The sequence below is a fragment of the Rhineura floridana genome, chromosome 21 (assembly GCF_030035675.1).
Source record: "Rhineura floridana isolate rRhiFlo1 chromosome 21, rRhiFlo1.hap2, whole genome shotgun sequence".
In the NCBI taxonomy this organism is placed as follows: Eukaryota; Metazoa; Chordata; class Lepidosauria; order Squamata; family Rhineuridae; genus Rhineura; species Rhineura floridana.
The window spans coordinates 15924049-15943315 of record NC_084500.1 but is presented as its reverse complement, the minus strand read 5'-3'; the positions used below and the strand labels follow the sequence as shown (position 1 = coordinate 15943315).

Here is a 19267-nt window from a genome sequence, read left to right as displayed (position 1 = left end):
CTTAGCACACGGCCTCTATCCACCCCCCCCCGTCTTTCTCCACAACCCCGGGTCTGCTTTTCTCCTTCGCTCCTGTGAAGCCGGTGTGACGAGGAGTGGGAGAAAAACGAGGCGAAAGAGAGATTTCTGGGGTATTTTCCATCCACCTTTCCGCCGCTGGATTATTTGTGTATTTCTTCCTTCTCCCTCTCTCCCCCTCTCTGACTGAAGATCGTAAATCGTTCTATTTTTGCAATTCCTTTGGATCAAGTGCCCCAGTCTCTCTCCCCCCCCTTCCGCCCCGCCACCCTTTCAGGATCTCTCTCTACACCCTTTTGCCCAGGAGGCTGTGAAAACTGATCCCTCTCTGCACGAATATTTTTTTCTCTTGCACTTTTTTTTTTTTTTAAAGCCTCTTCCTTCCTTTTAACCTCCCCGGGTTATTTATTCCATTGCCTTATTTGTGCTCTGTACGTCCCTTTAACCACTCTTTCCTCCTTCCCGCAATGTGTGTGTGATTTTAAAAAGGAGGGGGGCTTTCCCCTCGGTTGTGTGTCTCCCTCCCCTTCTCCGTCTCTGTGTGTGTCTCTGTCTGTCTCTTTTCTTTCTTGTCGGAGGCTGTGGGATAATGGCGTGCGGGTTGTGGCTGTGAGGATGAGTTCCTGCTTCGTGCCGAACGGGGCTAGCCTTGAGGATTGCCATTCCAACCTATTCTGTCTGGTAAGTGGCGACTTTCTCTTTTTTTAGGGGGGTTGTTCAGATCGCCAGAGATAGCCATGCAAGGAAAGGTTTTTTGGGGGGAGGGAAGACGAGATCGCCAGGAGAGGGGAGGGAAGGGAAGGGAAGGGGGGAGGGAGGGAAGAAGAGAGGGGGGGAATAGAAGGAAAGCAGCCATTTTTAGCATTGCATCTGCTTAGAGGAGTCTTCTGGAGCAGGCCTTGCCAGGAATCGCCCAGCTCTCCTGCATATATATGTCCTTCTGTCTTCCTCCCTCCCTCCCTCCCTCCAAAGGCTTACATGTATATGAGCTTCTTTTCCCCCCAGCCTGCTTTTTATCCATAGTATTGTTCAACTCTCTTCATTCCTCTCAAACTTTCAATTTCTTTTTAATCTCTTGTTGTTTTTGTTGTTGTTGACACAATTTCTGGTGCTTATTTTGACTCGGTTCGTTTTTAGCCTAGTTCTGGCTAGCTGAAGGTGTCTCCTCTCTCTCTCTCTCTCTCCCCCCCCCAATTTCTGCTTCCCAACCTAACTTTGCTGATTTCTCCCCTGTCTTCTCACCCAAGTTCCCTAAAAGTGACACCCTACTAAAACCAGTGACAAAAATGCCATTTGGGGGAACACCCCCCATTGCTATTCAGAGGTTACACTTTGTTTTTGTTTTTAAAAAGTGGGTGGGAGTAAGAGACCCCACACTGTTTTGTAACCGTGTCTTATTTTATTACTGTCCTGGAATGTAGTTAAACCTTCATTCAGTCAGGATCTCAGGGTGGGTTTGGTGGACCACTTTCTCACTCTCTTGGATTTCTTTCAAACCAGATTGGTAATAAGCTGGACCAGCTGGTGTTGTTTAATTCTGGAAGAAAAAAATATATATACCAGAGCTGTCCTGCTTGTGTGTAGCTTGGTGTAAGGAATCCAAGCGGTCTATGTCTCTGCAGGATCACAGGTTGTTGGCTGAGCTGGCCTGCTGCTCAGGATTGCCAGTGTCTTTAAGGCATACCTCTTCCCTCTTCTCCCCCACTCCCCTTTCCAAGATCACCAACTGTTGCAAATCCTGCCACTTGAAGGAGGTAGTGGAAGCTTCCTTGACAGAATTAAATAGGCCAGGAGAGGCCTCATAGTACAGTATGCATATGGGGGGGGCGCAGAGAGTTGTGTATTGAGTGAAAAGAACACACTCTGTCAACAGCTAGATAGTGAGCCCTTGCCAGCTTCTGCTGTTTCCCTTGTGTGTGTGTCCCCCCTTCCTTTGTGGACAAACAGGGCCATGCTATTGAAATTTAATGATGTTAAAAAGCACTGTTTCTAGGAAAAGGAGGGGAGAAAGAATTGCTGAAAGTTGCTTTGAATTGTAGCACATTCCCCTAAAAGTTTTGGAATGCTTTTTTGTTGTTGGGTTTTTCTCACAGTTCCTCTGCAGCAGTGATGTTGTTGTTGTTGTTGCTGCATTTAGTCAACATTTTCAGCAAAATTTCTTTTTTTAAAATGATTAGGTTGTTTTGTTGTTGTGTTGTTCCTAGTGCCAGGTGACTGAGGAGAGGATAGTTAGTGAGGTATGTGTTTGTATTTGTAACAGATGTAGACTCTCAGGATACAAATTCTCTATGATTGGATATTCAACAGGATACCCAAAAGTGATGGTATAGTTTTAAACAAGCATTCATCTTTCGATATTCTAATATCCTAGGATGCTGTGTTTAAATAACAGAACTCCAGATGAATGGAGGAGTGATTGAAGCTGTAGCCACTGGGCTTTTGTCAGACATCTGTTATAAGAAAAGTGTGTGTGTGGTGGGGAAGCATTTTGTGGACTCCAAAATGTGTGCTTAATGAGATAGGAGGGGAGGAAAGTGTCGTGAAGTGACTAGAAATGTTTGGGTTTGGTAAATACTACAATTTGATGGTGAGATCTTCCAGTTCCTTCTACCCTAATTTCTCTTGCAATTTTTCTTCAGGCTGATTTAACGGGGATTAAATGGAAACGATACGTATGGCAGGGTCCAACATCTGCACCAATCCTGTTCCCGGTGACAGAAGAAGACCCCATCCTAAGCAGCTACAGCCGTTGCCTCAAGGCTGATGTCTTGAGTGTGTGGCGACGAGACCAGAGGCCTGGGCGCAGAGAATTGTGGATATTCTGGTGGGGTGATGATCCCAATTTTGCTGACCTAATTCATCATGACCTAGCAGGTAAGGCACAGAGAAGTAAGCCTTGGATACCTTGTGTGGTAGTTTCATTCTTCAGATGGTGGAATATTTTTGCTAGCTTGATACCCTGATTAGCTTGGATTTATTGAGATTTGGGTGATGAAGTACTCATTATTGCATTTGCTCACATTATTTTTTCTCTCTTGGTCAAAAATAATTAAGTTATATTGGAAGCTCCTTGGAGCAGGGACTTATCTCCTGCTGATGTTACTCCATTAAATGTCATATTCCCTGGTGACACCAAATAAATAACACAGTCACAGCAATGGCTATATCATCAGTATCATGTACAAATTGGTTTTCTGACTGTGTAATGTTGTGTTTTGTGGCAGAAGTTGTGCTTTGCTGGGAGAAATCTTGTAGGACAACTTGTGGGATTGCTTTGTTTCTGTATCTAAAGTTTAGTATAGCCTTTTATACATTTTGGAAAATAGGTTGAATGTTGGTATGCTCAGATGTATAGAACACAAGTCTTTGTGTTGCACGTAAATATCTGTGACAATGAGGCAGGTGTGGAGTTTGGTTCTGTAAGTCATGCTACATCTAGATAGGATTTTTTCCCCTGTAAGGTGTACTTTTTACCAGGGCTGTGGAGTCGGAGTCGTGGAGTCAGTCGGAGTCGGGAGCAATTTTGGGTGGAGGTGTAGTTGGAGTCGGAGTCGGTAGAAATGTACTGACTCCGATTCCGACTCCTTCATAAATGGCAAATAAGGCTTTGGGAGTTAGCCATTTTAACTGCAGGCTAGGGTAAGGCTGGCAAGCTGGCATGACATATATTAACTAGTAATAACACATTTACTGTACTAAAATGGTAGCACAAGGCATTTCATCACCACCACGTGAATCCAGAGCTTGGAAAAGTTACTGTTTTAAACTACAACTCCCATCATCCCCAGGGATTGGGCTACCATTTTACTACAGTAAATGTGTTATTACTAGTTAATATACATTTGCCATTTATGAAGGAGTCGGAGTCAGAGTCGGACAGTAGAAAAATAGAGGAGTCGGAGTCGGAGTCAAAGGTCTGGCGTACCAACTCCACAGCCCTGCTTTTTATTAGGTTTGCTGCTAAGGCCTGTTGTATAGTTGGCTTTTTTTTAAAAAAAGAGAGCTTTAGATCAATATAAATGAAGGATAGATTGGCTGTTCTAAGCCACCACCTTGTGCAGTGGTGGGGAAGGATGATAGTTCAGTGGCAAAGCACCTGCTTTGCATGAAGAAGTTCCCAAGTTGAATACTTGGCATCTCCAGTTAAAAATGTTGCAGGCTGTGGGGTGGCCCTCTGCCTGACACCTTGGAGAGCCACTGCCAGTCAGAGAATACAATACTGGGCTAGTAAGAGAAATAGCCTGGTGGATGCCAGATTTTGAAAGTGAATGATAGATCCACAGGTGTTGCATACTATTTTTACACCAACTGCTATTTTAATGGTTCTTTGTCAGCAGTTTTGAGTGTTCATACAGAACATAGCAAGGATGCTACCTAGCCTCTAGCCTAGGCTAGGAAGGTAAAGCTTTTAGTTAAAGTGGTAGTATGGGCGCATGTGTGTGTATCTAAAATGACAATAGGGTTTTGTTTGTTTTAAAAGTGAGAGTAGGGTAGTTTTGTAGAAGTAGATTTTGAGGAAGGTTTTAAAGCGAAGGAGGAAGCTGCCTTGGTGAATCTGGTACTGGCTGGTGTTAAAAGGAGGCTACTTTTGTTCTGACCCACATTAGCAGATCATGACTTGTCAGGAGTGAAGTGTGGTTAAGCTGTTATCAAGCAGCCTCCTGCTCTTCAGTATGGTTTGGCGGTTGAAATTCGAGGGTCTGTTGATTACAGTGGGATCATCTACATAAAACTATTTCCAAGGTTTGGGCTATTTTCTTTTTCCGCTCTGCTTTGGCAACAGTATGGTTTTATGATCCTGAAGTTGCACTAAATGGTTTTAATGTCATATTTAAACACTATCATTCCTTAACTCTTATGTACACCTAGAATGCATTCTGAGCAATATTGAAATTTTCTAAATGTTTAATAGGCATTCAGGTACATTAAGCAGCCTTTCACACTGCTGCTTCCTGTTTAGAATTCATGTAGCATGGTTTCTAAGACATTTGAGCTGTGAATCAAAAGTCCCCAGTCATGACTCAGCCACGAACTCACTAGGTAGCCTTAGACAAGCTTCTCTCTCTCTACTTTGTGAACACTTGAGTGGTACAATTATAATTTTTCTAAAAATAAAAACAGATTCCTTCCATTGTAATATAGGGATAACAGTACTGTCCTTCCTGAAAGGGCTGTTGTAAAGATTACTGGGAGAGTACACCTGAGACCATTTGAACACTTGAAATGTGTGAGGTCACATGGCAGGTCACGTTTAAGCTTTCTGTAGGCAGAAATAGTCACTCAATACAGATGTACTGTTATAGTCTTGGCAAGAACTATTAAGTAGGTAGCCCCCCATAGCGCTGCTCTTTCTCTACCTTCACAGAGTTTCCACTGACAGTTTGCCCTTCCACTTGTCTGGCAGTTCTTGCTCCAGCTCAGGGCTGGCCGTGAGGATGAAGCTGCATGCACAGCCTCTGTGTAGTGCTGCCCCTGTTATCTCCTCCATGCTAGCTGGGGAGAAGGGAGGGCTTTATGCTTGCAGCTGCTCTGTGCTGAACAATGTGTCGCCAAGAATGCTGAATGCGTGGTGCTGTCTTCAAATGCCAGTGATCTCTGTGGCAGCAATGGGGATATTGGGTCATCTGGGAGTAATTGTTGCTTGTCGCAGGTATTCGGGCGAGTGCCAAATTACAAAGCTATATTGGCAATCTTTTTGTTACGTATTTTAATATCAAGCTTGCCTTTGAGCCGTAAGGCGCGTAACCCAGATGAAGCTGAGTACTTTGAGGACACTGAGGATGTAGAACAGAGGGTTTTTTTGTGGTTGTGGTGCCCGTTGTGGAAGTTGGTGCATTGAAAAATGCACCCATTTCCTTCCTTGCACTCATAACTTGTCTGTGTGTATGTTGGGGAAGGAAGAGTATTTTTATTCAGGGATGTCTGTTAAGGTGGTAGTGCTGGGTGGCTGAGCTGAGGTTGATTTTTAATTTTTAATACTAAACATACACAGTTGGATAAAATACTAAACTTGTTATATAAATCATGATAAAACAATGTAAACATGTATGTTCCTATAACAAGACATACAGAAAGCATGCTATGAAAGTGATTTTTTTTTTAAAAAAATTATTGCTTCTGGTTATAAATTGTACCTCGTCTAAAATGTTTTGTCTCTTTCAAGTGTTTTTTTTTTCAGGGAACTTGCAAGCATGATAAATGTTAAAAAGTCCCATTGATTGCAGCAGGCTGCTTAAGTTCATGTATTACATTTTCCTCACTGAAATCGAACTTGGCTTGAGAGGGTTTAGCTTTGGCTGGATCATGTTCACAGTAAAGAGTTATAATGCTTTACATCAGTGTTCTTCAACTTTGGGTCCCCAGATGTGGTTGGACTACAACTCCCATCATCCCTGAATGTTGGCTGTGAATTATGGGAGTTGTAGTCCAACCACATCTGGAGACCCAAGTTTGAAGAACACTACTCTTCATTCTAAGATGAGTATGATGATTAACATTTATATAACATTGTATGGTGTTTAAAGCACTTCCCATACAACAGCCCTGTGACGTAGTTGAGTATTATCTCTTTATTGTAGATTTATTTTTATTTATTTATTTATTAAATTTATATACCGCCCGACTAGCAATAGCTCTCTGGGCGGTGAACATAAAAAGATGTGGCTGAGGTTGGGTGTGCGCAACAGAAAGTAAGAAACTGCTTTATACAAGCTCATGCTCTCTGTCCATCTTGCTTAGTATCATCGACTCTGACTGGCAGCAGCTCTCCAGGATCTCAGGCAGAGTGTCTTCCCCATTCCCTACTCCTTTTTAAGTGGCGATGCCAGGGATTGGTCCTGGGACCTTCTGAATGCATAGTGGAGGTTCTGTCATTGACCTGTTTCCTTTCTAAGCTTAGGTGGCTTGCCTAAGGCTGCCCGGTGAGTTTAATGGCAGAGGTGAGATTTGAGCAGGGGTTTTCCTGATTTGTACCTCTGTTTGCTGGCATCCACATTGCACTAGTTTTCGGTGTACATAATAAAGAGGGGAAGGAGTTACCGTTGCCATGGTGCCAGTCGACTTGAAACAATTGCGCCGGTTCTATTAGCATAATCTTATTGAATCTCCATATGCAGCACTCTTCTATAGGAATACTTGATGCAACAGTGGCATATTAAAGACTAGCAAACGCTTTAATTATTAAAATAACAGATGTATTTTGAAGTACCAGAGTTAGTGAGGGAAGGATGTGGTTACAGTGGTAGCCCTAGAACAGATAGGCATTTGCTAAAAAGGGGGTCACTCACAGTTCCAGACAGTTGGGCATTCTGGCAGTACGTCTGTAGCTTCCTTATTTTGCCCTGTGAGTTACCTCCGTCGTAACATGCACGGTCTGTTTTCTGTAAAGCTGAGCTGTAACTTAGACCCTAAACCTATTTTTGTCCTTGACTGCTTCCAAGCAAAGGCCAGTAGATGTGCAGGGCTATCAGTTTAAGCTTTGCTCATGGTTGTCTACTAGAAACAAGGCATTCATGATGGGTAAGGCGGATGTTTCTTCCTGGGACACTTTTTGTGTTACATGAATATGAAGGTTTTCATTTTTCTCAGAATGCTTCATCTGGAAGGATGGGAAGAAAGCAATCTGATTTAATATATTTCTACGATTGATCTACACACACAAGAGGCTATGTGCAAGATTGTGCAGAAATGCAAATATGGATAGTGGTCTAAGCTTTTTAGCATCCACTTGTAGGAATTTATGACCGGATCAGACTATTTTGTCACCTTGCCCAGTATTATCTGCCCTGATTGGCAGTGGCTCTCCAGGGTCTCGGGCAGAAAGAGATCTTTTGTACCAGCTGCAACTTGATCCTTCTAACTGGAGATGTTAGGGATTGCACTTGGGACTTTTTCCATACAAAGCATGTCCTCTACCACAGAGCCGTGGATCTTCATTGATCTGCAAAGGGTAACACAGACCTAAGCATGCATACCTGGACAGGGTTCTGATTTGTTTTCTGGTAGCAGTCTCTTTGCCCTCATGGTATGCTGTCCCAGAAGGTCTCGTTGCTTTATGAAGCAGCTCTTCAAAAAGAAGAGTGGAGGAAACTGAAAAAAGCCCCCTGTGCATGCATGGTAGATAGCGCACAGCCTGAACCGGTGGTGTGTGTATCCATGAGTTATGGAAACTTTTACTAAAAATGGAGCAATAGTTTTCAGGTTTTCTTGAATGCATAGAAATAAAAAAATGGAAATGAACCTTCAAAAGTGTGGCATGTATAAGCTGAATTAGGACATTCTTTCCAAAGAATAATGACCTCAGTTTTGCTTGCAATATCTTCCAGGATAGTCCATCTGCTTTCTTTTTATATTTTGATGTTTTACATAGATATTTTATATTATTAATGTATTCCATTGCAGCGATTTGTACTGGTTTTCCCTCACAGTTTGTAACGCTTAAATCTTGCGGCTTTTAACCTTATTGGTCGTTAGAAAACGTGACCTCCCATTCAGTATTATGTTTACCTAAAGGTTGTTGCTGGCTTCTCTGCAGTATTAGCTTTAAGTGATTTCACAGTTTTCTAGAATCTTCACAGTTTTCTAGATTAACACATTCAGCAGTAGTTAAGCAACAGCGTTTTCTAGGAAGGCAGCAGAGACACATCTACAAAAGAGAAAAGCTACTTGCAGACCTTTCTGTATGCTTGCTTTCCTTGGAAGGCTACTGTTGAGAGTGAAGAGCAATGGCAAAGGCTCTTGCTGGCAAGCTAGGTAGCTTCAGATGTGCTGCTCCCAGTTGCCACCCTAGAGGGAGAATTTGGTTTGGATTGCTCAGGTTGCCAGCCCCTCTTCTAGCTGAACATGGAATTTTAACTGAGGTTATGCTTCAGATAAATATTGTGTACTATGGTTTAGCCCCTTTTTGGAGACTTTATAAGCCAGAAACCAGTTTCCCTGCTGATGCTTCTTTTTCTTATGCCACCTTGGCGATACGAGTGTTTGCTGTTTGTCAAGGCTTATTTAGATTGCTAAATGTTTTTTGATTTACATATTGTTTTTTGAAGTGCATTACCAAAAGTCTACTATTTCCCTGGCCTAGTTCTTAATTCATTTTCTTTTTATGTACAATATTCCAAAACTTTCTAAAAATTCCTCGAATAGACCTTGTGCTTCGTGAGTTGCAAGCTTCTGCTATGGATGGGTTATATATGTTTTTTTCCCTTGAATTATGAAACCCTTCCTGTGCTACAACTCCCTACCTGAAAACAGTTGTGGGCAATGTAATGCAGTATTGGGCATCTCATCATGAGCAGGAGAAGAGTGACTTGAGTGAACATTCTTAGAAGGTTGTGGAATGACAGTGGGCAAGCTTCTTAAAAGGAATGATTATACATTCCCAGACCTTGGACACTTTCTTGGGTTCTGGCTTTGCTTCGGAGCATGAAATAGTGCTTCTGCGGCCACAGATCCTTGGATGCACTAGAGGTTTTTTTGCAATGGCTCTTTGTGCAAGTCTGTATTGGCTGGAGCTTTTTAGTAATTGATTTAAAGCAGTGGTTTTCAAGCTTTCTACCTTCAGGGAGCCATTTCCACATTGGCTTGTCTACCACAGAACACCTTTGTGTTGCAGAAGATCCTGAGGGTCTATAGTCAGTTTGCATGGAGTGCTAGGTAGCCAGTCCTTTTGGGCTGTGGTCACTCGGAGTTCATCCTAGAATATGCACGATAGTTGTTGGTGGTTACACATTGCAGAACACTGCATTGGTACGGGTGAGCAGGCTGCGTTTCACAGAAGCTTGTCTACTGTAGCTGTTTTTTTCTGTCTTGAGTAACCACTGAAAAACTGGGCTTGATGTAAAAATAGTTTTACAAAACACTAAATTAAAAGATACAACTTTGATACGGAAAACATTCTCACTTGCAAAGCTCTATTGCCGGCTCCTTCAAGAGTCTTATCATTTTGTTGGTTTTCTTGGCAAGATCTTTTCTAAACCAAATGGTACAGAATTGGTGATGTAATATGCCATCTAGTTGTATGCTTCCTTGCTTCTTAGACCCTGGACTATTTTTATTTTTTTGTTTGGCCTGGAAGGGAATGCTTGGATGACTCCGCCAGCTGGCTGCATTGGCTATCGGCATCAAGTTTGGGATAGCTACTGCTGCTTTTATTTATTTTTTTTGCTCAACAGAGCCTTCTTCCTCTACTGGTTTGAAGGGATTTGTTTCTGAGGCCAGGGTATTGGGTGAAGAACCTTGATACCATTTACTGGATGTAATACGAAAATTACCCCTTCAGCTGTGCAGCCAGCTCTTGGCTGTGGTATTATTTTTATCTTATGACAGCCTCACAACAGTGACACATGTCCCCAGTGACAATAGAAGCTCGATTATTGTAATTCCTCCCCTGCAGGGCTTAAAGTAGGACATCTCCATTGCTTGCAGCTTGTTAGGAAAGCAACAGTGTGTCCTGATAGGGGCAGTAGCAGTTACAACACACGCATGCACATATATTTTTTCTCTTCCTTAGGCTTTGTCAGCTTATAAACAGGACTATGCCTATTCTGTGCCGGTGATAAAACCATGCAAGTAGAATAGATTTGTGTGTGTTTGCATAATTTAGCTGAAAGCCTGGAATATGGCAATGGCTAGGGCATTCTTTTTTCAAGGGGTGTAATAGTGAGTGATAAAGGGCAAGGAAAAGGAATTGAAGCCTGAGAGTTTAAGTGCTGGCTGTTACATTTGTATGTGTGTGGACGCAGTGATTTATATTGCTTATAGCTGGTTTATGTTACTGTAACTTTTTAGATGGTATTATTAAGTGTGCAAGCCCAGAGGCCCTAGATGATGGGCAGAATATAAGCGTAACTTATAAATAATGAATAGACTAGGTGGCCAGTAGATGGTGAGGGTATATAAGCAGAAAATGAACCTACTGGCAGGGGCATGGTGGTGGCAGAGAGCTCTGTGGAACCGTAGCTCTGTGGTAGAGCACATGCTTTTCATGTACATGACCCTAGGTTGAATCCTTTGCATCTCCATTTGAAAGGAACTTGGTAGCAAGGCTGAAATACCTTTGCTTAGAATGCTGATGCCAGTCTGAGAAGCCAGTACTAGCCTCTGTAGCCCAACAGTCCAGGTTGGAATAAAGACAGCTTCCTGTATCCTGCTGGGTGGCTGTGGACATGATCTTGCTGTCTGTTACAGACATGCACAAATCCCACTGGCTTCAGTAGCAGTCGTGTGGATAAACAGTGCAGTTGCATAGCCTCCCCTTCAGCTTTAACGAATTTGAACAGGCTCTCCCTTACGCCAATGTCACACAAGTGATAAATAAGCTAGAATATTAACAATGGATATCTGACCACACATTAATGTTAAAAAGTCACTGGCATGATATCTAGCTGTTTGTAGGTTCTTAAAGAAACTCCAAATATTTCTGTAACTTGGGCAGGGAAGAATATTGGAATAGGAGACGAGAAGCTGTCACAGTTTAGGCTGCCTTAAAGAAAACTCTTGCAAATAATTTGAATCTTTTGGGGGTTTACTCCCCAACAAAATAAATAGAATCGCTTCTCTTATATGGAAGTTTGTGTATGAAAAATCATGCTCACTTTTGTTACCTGGATATACCAACTCACCTGACAAAGCTGAAATTAGGGTCATATTCTCTGTGGGGTTTTTTAACCCTACCAGCTCTTTCCCAACTTTATGGGCTGCTGTTTTTTCCTGCAAGGGAAAAATGCTGGTCAGAGGTCTTGCCTATTTTCAAACCAAAGTTGTTACGTGTTTCCATCCATACTATTACTTTCTTTCTCAGGCACTTGAATCTTTGTTTGTTTTTTTTGGAGTCCATGGTTTCATGTTCTTTGGCAACTTTTTGGACACATGTGGAGACATGTTCTGTTCAGCAGGACGGTTCTTTTCAAAGCAATTGCCTCAGTGCTTTTTGCACAACCCCTGTGCAGCATCCCTTTATTTGCGGTTTTTATCTTGGTGCTTGATATGCATAAAAGCTGGAGAGCTTTAATCAACAGCACCTTCCAAGCTTTTGCTGTGCCAGCAATAACTTCTCCATGGTTCATATCTCTACGGAACATGGGGCGGGGGAGGGATGGGTGCAAGATAGTCGACGTGGACTTTGGGCTTGATAATCTTGTTGCAAATGCAGGCTGGCTTGATAAGCTTTTTTCTCCCTTTTTTTGCACTTTGAGTCTCTTCCCTGAGTATTGGGACATGTGAACAGCATTACTTGTGAGTGTCAGTGGGGGCTTTTGCTGACAGAATATGTTGTAAAGGTTTGACTTGCCTTATGTATGATTTGCTGGACAAAAATGCCCTTCAGGCTTGTTGCTGGTGCTAAATTTGTTTAAGCAGCACAGCAGAGAGTAACAGTGGTCTGAAATGCAAGTGTGCCAGTGTGTGTGTGCATTTACCTAAGAAAGCAGGCTTTTGCCCTGCATCAGGATCACTGAGACTTGAGACTTAGTAAAAGAAAAGCTACTTGATTTATAGAAATACATAGTAGATAGAAAGGCATACCTAGTTCTAACTAACTAACTAAGGTGGAGGTGCAACGCCCAGGCATGGGAGTTGACCTCATGGCTAGGAGAGAGAGAGCAGAGACAAAGGTGTCTCCTCTCTCCCGGACAGTCAGAGAAGAAAAGCGGAAAGGGCAGAAGGAGGAGGGGCAGGTAAGCTTCCCTAAAGATGTAACAGTCTAGGGACAGAAGGAAGTCAGTCAGAGCATCACAGGTAAAGGTAGTCAAGCCTAGCCATCTGGAGGACACTAGCTCTATCTCCCTTCTGGAACATAAACAAAACAGGAGTTGCTCTTGCCCCACTTCCAACAAGGCTGCAATCCTAAGCATCCTTAGAACACTGGGACCTGCTTCTGAGTAAGCTTGCTTAGGACTGCGCTGTGTGACATGTGCTCCTTTTGGTAATTCTCTTTCAGTGGGGACCCGCCAAAGCTTGAGCCTGTGTCTTCTGGAAGCAGTGCAAAGCATTTCCTTTTGTTCCCCCAAGCTTGCTTTGGATGGCTAGGGATATGGAAAAATAAACATGTCACTTGCCTCACCCTAAAGGGTCATGGAAAGTAACAAGTCCAGTGGTCCCAAGCCCACGTGCTTTCAAGATTACAGACTTGTATTGGGAGAAAAATTACCTTAAAATCAGGTTTTGTGCATAGATATCAGGGTAGATGAGGTCGGATGCTCACTGCTGTTTGCTGTCATGGCAAGAATAGAGTCTATGCAATGTTGTAGCTTGATGCGTGATCCTCTTGATTATGAAGGAGAAGCACTCTTAATGCTGGTTTCCATAGCTGTAACTTTACCCCAGTCACTTCCCAACAGTTTTGCATTTAACACTTTCAAAACTACCTTTGGAAACTAAGGAGTAGCTGTTGTACTACGAGAATGTAGAGAGGTTCCTTTCTGGAATAATACTTTGTACATAGGCTTATTGCTTCGTGGGCTGGGGTACAACCTCTGAATGTACATGAAGGAGATAGTTTAAAGAACCCTCTTTCATGGCCCCCTCCATGTCACATGCAGTAAAAATATTTGTTAAAATTTTAAATATTTCCAGGAAGACTTTCTGTGGCTGAAGCCTCACTGTTACAGATGTTCCTACACCATGTGACTTGGTTAATAATTACCATTTTCCACAATAAACAAATGCCATTATTTCATTTCTCTAATCAAAATCTTCTTTCAGTTTATTGGTTTCAGAAATCTTCACACACTTCTCTCTTCTCCCCCCTCCCAAATTAAGCTAATTTTAATGGTAGGCCGTCCTTTAAAATTACTGTATCTTAATATAAGCCAGTCTATGGAGAGCCATTGTGGTGTGGTATAGTGGTTAAGGTGTTGGACTACGAACTGGGAGACCAGGGTTCAAATCCCCACACAGCCATGAAGCTCACTGGGTGACCTTGGGCCAGTCACTGCCTCTCAGCCTCAGAAGAAGGCAATGGTAAACCACATGTGAATACCACTTACCATGAAAACCCTATTCATAGGGTCGCCATAAATCGGGATCAACTTGAAGGCAGTCCATTTCCAATATAAGCTAAGAATTGATTCTACACCACCACCACCCCTTTTTAGGACATGTTTTTTCAAATTGATGAAGCCTCTGTGGCATGGTTGCAAACACTATGTTTTAACAGTGGTTAAGAGACTGGGAGCACCTTGCAAGCTTGTGAGCTGCTTCCCTCCCTGTGAATTCCCTTTGCCTTTTGTTCTTTCAGCTATCCATGGTGCATGGTGTGTGTGCTCAGCATGGGTAATTGCAAACTGTGGTTTGAGGTTATGGCTAGGAGTGGGTTTGTAAACTATAGTCTGAGCTGATCATCGTTTGTGAAAATGGACATGCAGCTCCGTTGCTTTGAAGTGAAAGCCAAGGGGAATATTTGTGCCCAAGAAGGAAAGGGAACGAAGCACTCAAGCCACAGTTAGGAAATCAGGCAGTCTCTACCAAGTTTGTTCTGGACACAAGAGTTTGCCGACTCTGCAGCCATTGTGTTGGAACAGCTGATCAATCCACCCTTCCAAAGGGAAGATTCTAGTTCATAAAAAAAAAAGGGACGAAAGAAGAACCTGGATTTATACCTAATTCTTGATTTTATTATTAAATGAGAGTTTCCAGCTTTGCAAGTTTGGAGAAGCTGATAGGTTTAAATCTCTTCACAGATAACTTTGTGTGCTGATATAGAATGGAGAAAGAGTACAAAGTGCAGGTTGGATTTTGTCATCTTTTAATGTGTGTGTGTGTGTTTGCTGTTGCTCAAAAAACATGTGGACCGTGTCAGCAGTCATTGCTGGAAGTTGGTTGAAAGTGCAGCATAATTTCCCCATATTCCCCCCCCCAAAAAAATAAAGTTTCTTGGTTTATTACTCCTTGGTAGGTTGAGTCACACAACCATGATTTTGGTGCTTTTCTGATGTTAGAGAAAATGGCAGATTTCTTGGAAATATTTTCTTGTTTGGTTTTAAGCAGAGGGTTTTTTAAATAGATTAGCTGACAAGCTTAAATGTAATGCAATTTTTTTTGTAAAGCATAGCAAGGTGCTGCTGCAATCAAGTGTGTTTTGTGCCATTTAGTAATTTTCTAGCTATTTAAAAGGCAAAATTCACTTTGGTCCTATCATGTTCATTTTGTATAGGAAAACCACCATTGCCAATTTTGCCCTGCATTGCATAGCCACAAGGAAACAGAGGGTGCATTCTAGGTGTACTCTAAATTTATGCAGGCTCAATAGGCCTGGTTAGTGCAGTGACTGTGCACCTTACAAATATGTTGCAGCAATTTAAAAAGAACTGGCTCAAGACATCTTGCTGCCTGAGGTGAAGAACAAGGTGGTGCCCACCCCCAGTTCCAAGTACAAATGCTGAATGGCAATACTGTCAGTGAGATAGCTCCATAGGAACATAGGGAGCTGTGTTATACAGAATCATACCATCTGATTCAGTATTGTACATACCATCTGGCTGCGGCTCTCCAAAGTTTCAGACGGGACATTCCTAAGCCTACCTAGGGATGCCAGGGATTGAACCTGGGACCTTCTGCAGTGCAAAGCACATGGTCTACCACTGAGCTATGCTCCTTCATCCACTGTACCTGAGAGCAGTAGGCTCGTTATGGGGGTGCCAAACAGACCTTGTGGCACATGCAGCTCTGTTCTCTAACAGAAAGATATGGTCAGGGGACTCAGCAGGAACCGCTGTGGGGCTCTTGCTTCTGCCCTCCAACATCTACTGTCTGAGGCAGTTGTCTCACTCTGTCTCATAGTAGGGCTGCCACTGTTTTTAAAACACAGGTCAATGTGGAAAGGGTTCACTGAAGGTAGAAAGGTTAAAGGTCACTGCTCAAACTCATAAGGGCAACATGATTGTCAGATGGATGGCAAGATTAAGTTACAATATACACAGTGTAAAGAATCAGGGCTGTGGAGTCGGTACACCAAACCTTCAACTCCGACTCCTCTATTTTTCTACTGTCCGACTCCCCTATTTTTCTACTGTCCAACTCCACCCAAAATTGCTTCTTGTCAATCAAACTTTATTTGGAAATCAGAGTCGGTACATTTCTACCGACTCCTCCCAAAATTGCTCCCGACTCCGACTCCACCCAAAATTGCTCCCGACTCCAACTGCACCACTCCGACTCCACAGCCCTGTCAAGAATGGTGTGTGTGTTTGCAAACAAACAATCCCATAACCTTGTTCAATAGGTTTATAGTTGGGAGAAAGATGGATGGTGTGACTATATGTCAAGTAGTGTCTTCAGGCAACCTTGAGGGGACAGGGTTGGAAAATCACTGATTTCTCCCAGCTACCTATGGATAGGGTGGGAGGGAAATTGGGCACCTAAGTGTTAGCATCAAATGTTGAAGACACTTGGGTTTCTCCAGCTCTAACTTTTAAAATCTTTCCAGTCAGTCCAGTTCATAGAATAGTAGAGTTGGAAGGGCCTGTAAGGCCATCAAGTCCAACTTCCTGCTCAGTGCAGGAATTCCACCTTAAAACATACCTGACAAGTGGCTGTCCAGCTTCCCTTTGAATGCCTCTTGTGTTGAAGAGCCCACCACCTCCCTAGGTCATTGGTTCCATTGTCATATTGCTCTAACAGGAAGTTTTTCCTGATGTTCAGTCGAAATCTGGCTTCCTGTAATTTGAGCCCATTATTCCGTATCCTGTATTCTGCGATGGTAGAGAAGAGTTCCTGACCCTCCTTTGTATGACAACCTTTCAAGTACTTGAAGAGTGCTATCATATCTCCACTCAGTCTTCTCAGACCTCAGTTAAGACACATAAAACTACTGTATGCCCATTCAGACTGCTGGTCTATCTAGCATAGGATGGCTTACTCAGACTGGCAGCAGTTCTCCAGGAATTTCAGGCAGAGATTGTTCCAGCCCTATTACCTTTTTGAGTGGAGACATGGGGAATTTATTCTTGAGCATTTTATCTGTAAATCTTGGACTCAACCACTGAGCCAGGGCTGGTTCTAAAGGGTGGCCAGGTTGGGCACTGGCCTGAGGGCCCCAGATCTACAGGAGCCCCTGAGGGGCCCTCTGCTCCCCTTCTACAATCCACGCCCCCCACTTACCTGTCAGCCGGCTTTTTAGCATTGCCCTTAATGAAGATGGTGGCCGCAGCTTCCCTAAGTTACTGAAGCCGCTGCTGCCATCTTAGTTGATGGCAGAGATGTGTGCGCATAGCACGCACATGTGCCATCAACAAACATGGCGGTGGAGGCTTCATTCCCCTTAGGGAAACCATGGCCACCATCTTCATTCAGGGCAATGGTAAAGACTAGACAGGTGGGGGGGCGTGCGGGGGAGCACGTGCGTGCACACCCACCCACCAGGGGGCCAGGGCAAGCTGATGCCCAAGGGCCCCCACATGCCTGGAGCTGGCCCTGGACTGAGCTACAGTATTGATATTGTGCATTCTGTAAGCCACTTCATTTTTACTTCTCAGTCTAGTGAAGAAAGTACTCAAGCAGCCTTCACAGCAATTTGAGTACTGTGGGATGCAGCAGGAGCACTTGGGGTGAAATCTTCATATAATTATCCTTGTTGTTGTTTTTTATAATGAGCTGTATGCCTGCTTGTAGGAGTTGCATATGTTGAGGATATGTTAGATATGCAGAGGCCATGCTGGGAAAGGCAGGAAAAAAATGTCCCCGGTCTTCCTCCTCTCTTACGGGTTTATAGCTTTAAAAAAATAGGTATTATGCCCTCTATACAGTTAGTTTCAATGCTGTAAATTCTCCTGTTTTCTTCACATTTAGCAGAAAAATCTGATCATTGGCTGCAGATTGTCTGGAATACTGAAATGGGTATTAGCATGCTAAAAGTGTTTCTACGTATGTGGACAATCGTAAACATCAACTGGCTCCTTTTGAGACACACTCTCACTTTCTCCACCGAACACTGTCCTTTGCCCTGTCCCTGTGCTTAGATCGCCTGCCCCCTGAATTGGAACCATGGCATGGGTCTGTGCTTGATGGAGCCTCTGATGGTGCTAAGCAGATAAAAAAAATTAACAATACTGTTTTTTGGTTACAAAAATGTTTGTTCTTGCCTCTTTTCTGCCTTCCCCTTTTACTGAGATATTAGTAAAATGTCTGTCACTATGATGGATGAGGGTGGGAGGAAGACCCCTTGCATGGGCCTCTAGGGACTGCAGCATGTGTCTGTGTACACACACTGCACTTCCTCCTCAGGTTTACATCTGTAGAGGCTCGATCACCCAATGGATTGAGGCTGGGTGGGCAGGTTTTGCCTGCCCTGTAATGACTTCCTCAGATTTTTCCCCATTGGAGTGAATATAGCAGCCGTTCACTATTATGAGATAAAGTAGAAAGGGAGCAGTTGGTAACATTGCCGGGTCGGGGCTAATCCTGCCCCTTATAAGCCCCAAATCTGCTGTAGCCGGCAGATTCCTTGCCATTCAGCTTTGCCTCACATTATCTCCTGTTTCCTTTGTCTTATTCTCAGTTGGATTCATCAAGAGCAGAGTCTGCATAGCAGCGCCCTGCATTCAGTATCTTGGTCACGCTAACATGTGACAGGCAGAACCGAGAAACAGGCTTTTATTTATTATTTATTCAAATAGCATGTTCCGTGTAAGTATAGTCCAGATGAGGAGTGTTCTCTGTTTATATTACAATCAGTATTTCCGTGACTTCATTGTGATATCCACGCGAAACTGAGTTGGATGAAGGGGTCTGGCACGGCTTTAGCTGCTAGGCTGTTTGCCAGTCGCTTTTGATGCACAATTTGTCTGCTAAGCTGGATCTGTTGCTTGCCCCATCCTTTTAGGCACCAGTTTGTGACGGACTGCCAGGGGCTCCAGTTTCCTTAAGAGCTTCTCCAACTGCTATATGCCTTCCCTGAGTTGGGGAGAATGGTTTGAGCCTTCCTGATTTGTAGCTAAAAATGGTGAGTGACAAGTCCTAACGCTGTCAGTCACCTCCAGTCAGGAAACCAGCACTTTCTAATGCAGTGATCTTGGTCCCAGTGGTTGATTTGGTTTTTGCCACCCTAGCCCAGCAAATGTACCAGCAAAATCTGGTTTGGTGATCATGAAAATGGGAGAGGAGTGTGTGTTTCTTCTCTCCTAGGGACTTGCTGTACTCGTCTAGAGAGATCTGTGCAACACTTCAAGGAACCCTGGATATATAGTTCTCTATTCTTTTCACACCTTTAAGGAGCTGCATTCAACTATTCTTTGTTCCCCTCTGCGCATTTATTCTA

At 43.3% G+C, this 19267-nt stretch overlaps 1 protein-coding gene across 2 annotated transcripts in view; it reads left to right on the top strand.

Moving 5' to 3' along the window:
* Window positions 1–343: 343 nt before the first annotated feature.
* MED13 (mediator complex subunit 13) overlaps window positions 344–19267 on the top strand; it is a 122236-nt gene continuing 103312 nt past the window's right edge. Inside the window, exons 1-2 of one of the 2 annotated variants that reach the window (XM_061605135.1) lie at window positions 344–699; window positions 2658–2892. In XM_061605135.1, coding sequence (XP_061461119.1) covers window positions 634–699; window positions 2658–2892 — 301 coding nt within the window. In that variant the 5' untranslated portion in view covers window positions 344–633. The remainder of the gene's footprint in view (window positions 700–2657; window positions 2893–19267) is intronic. The other variant, XM_061605136.1, reaches the window with a different exon arrangement.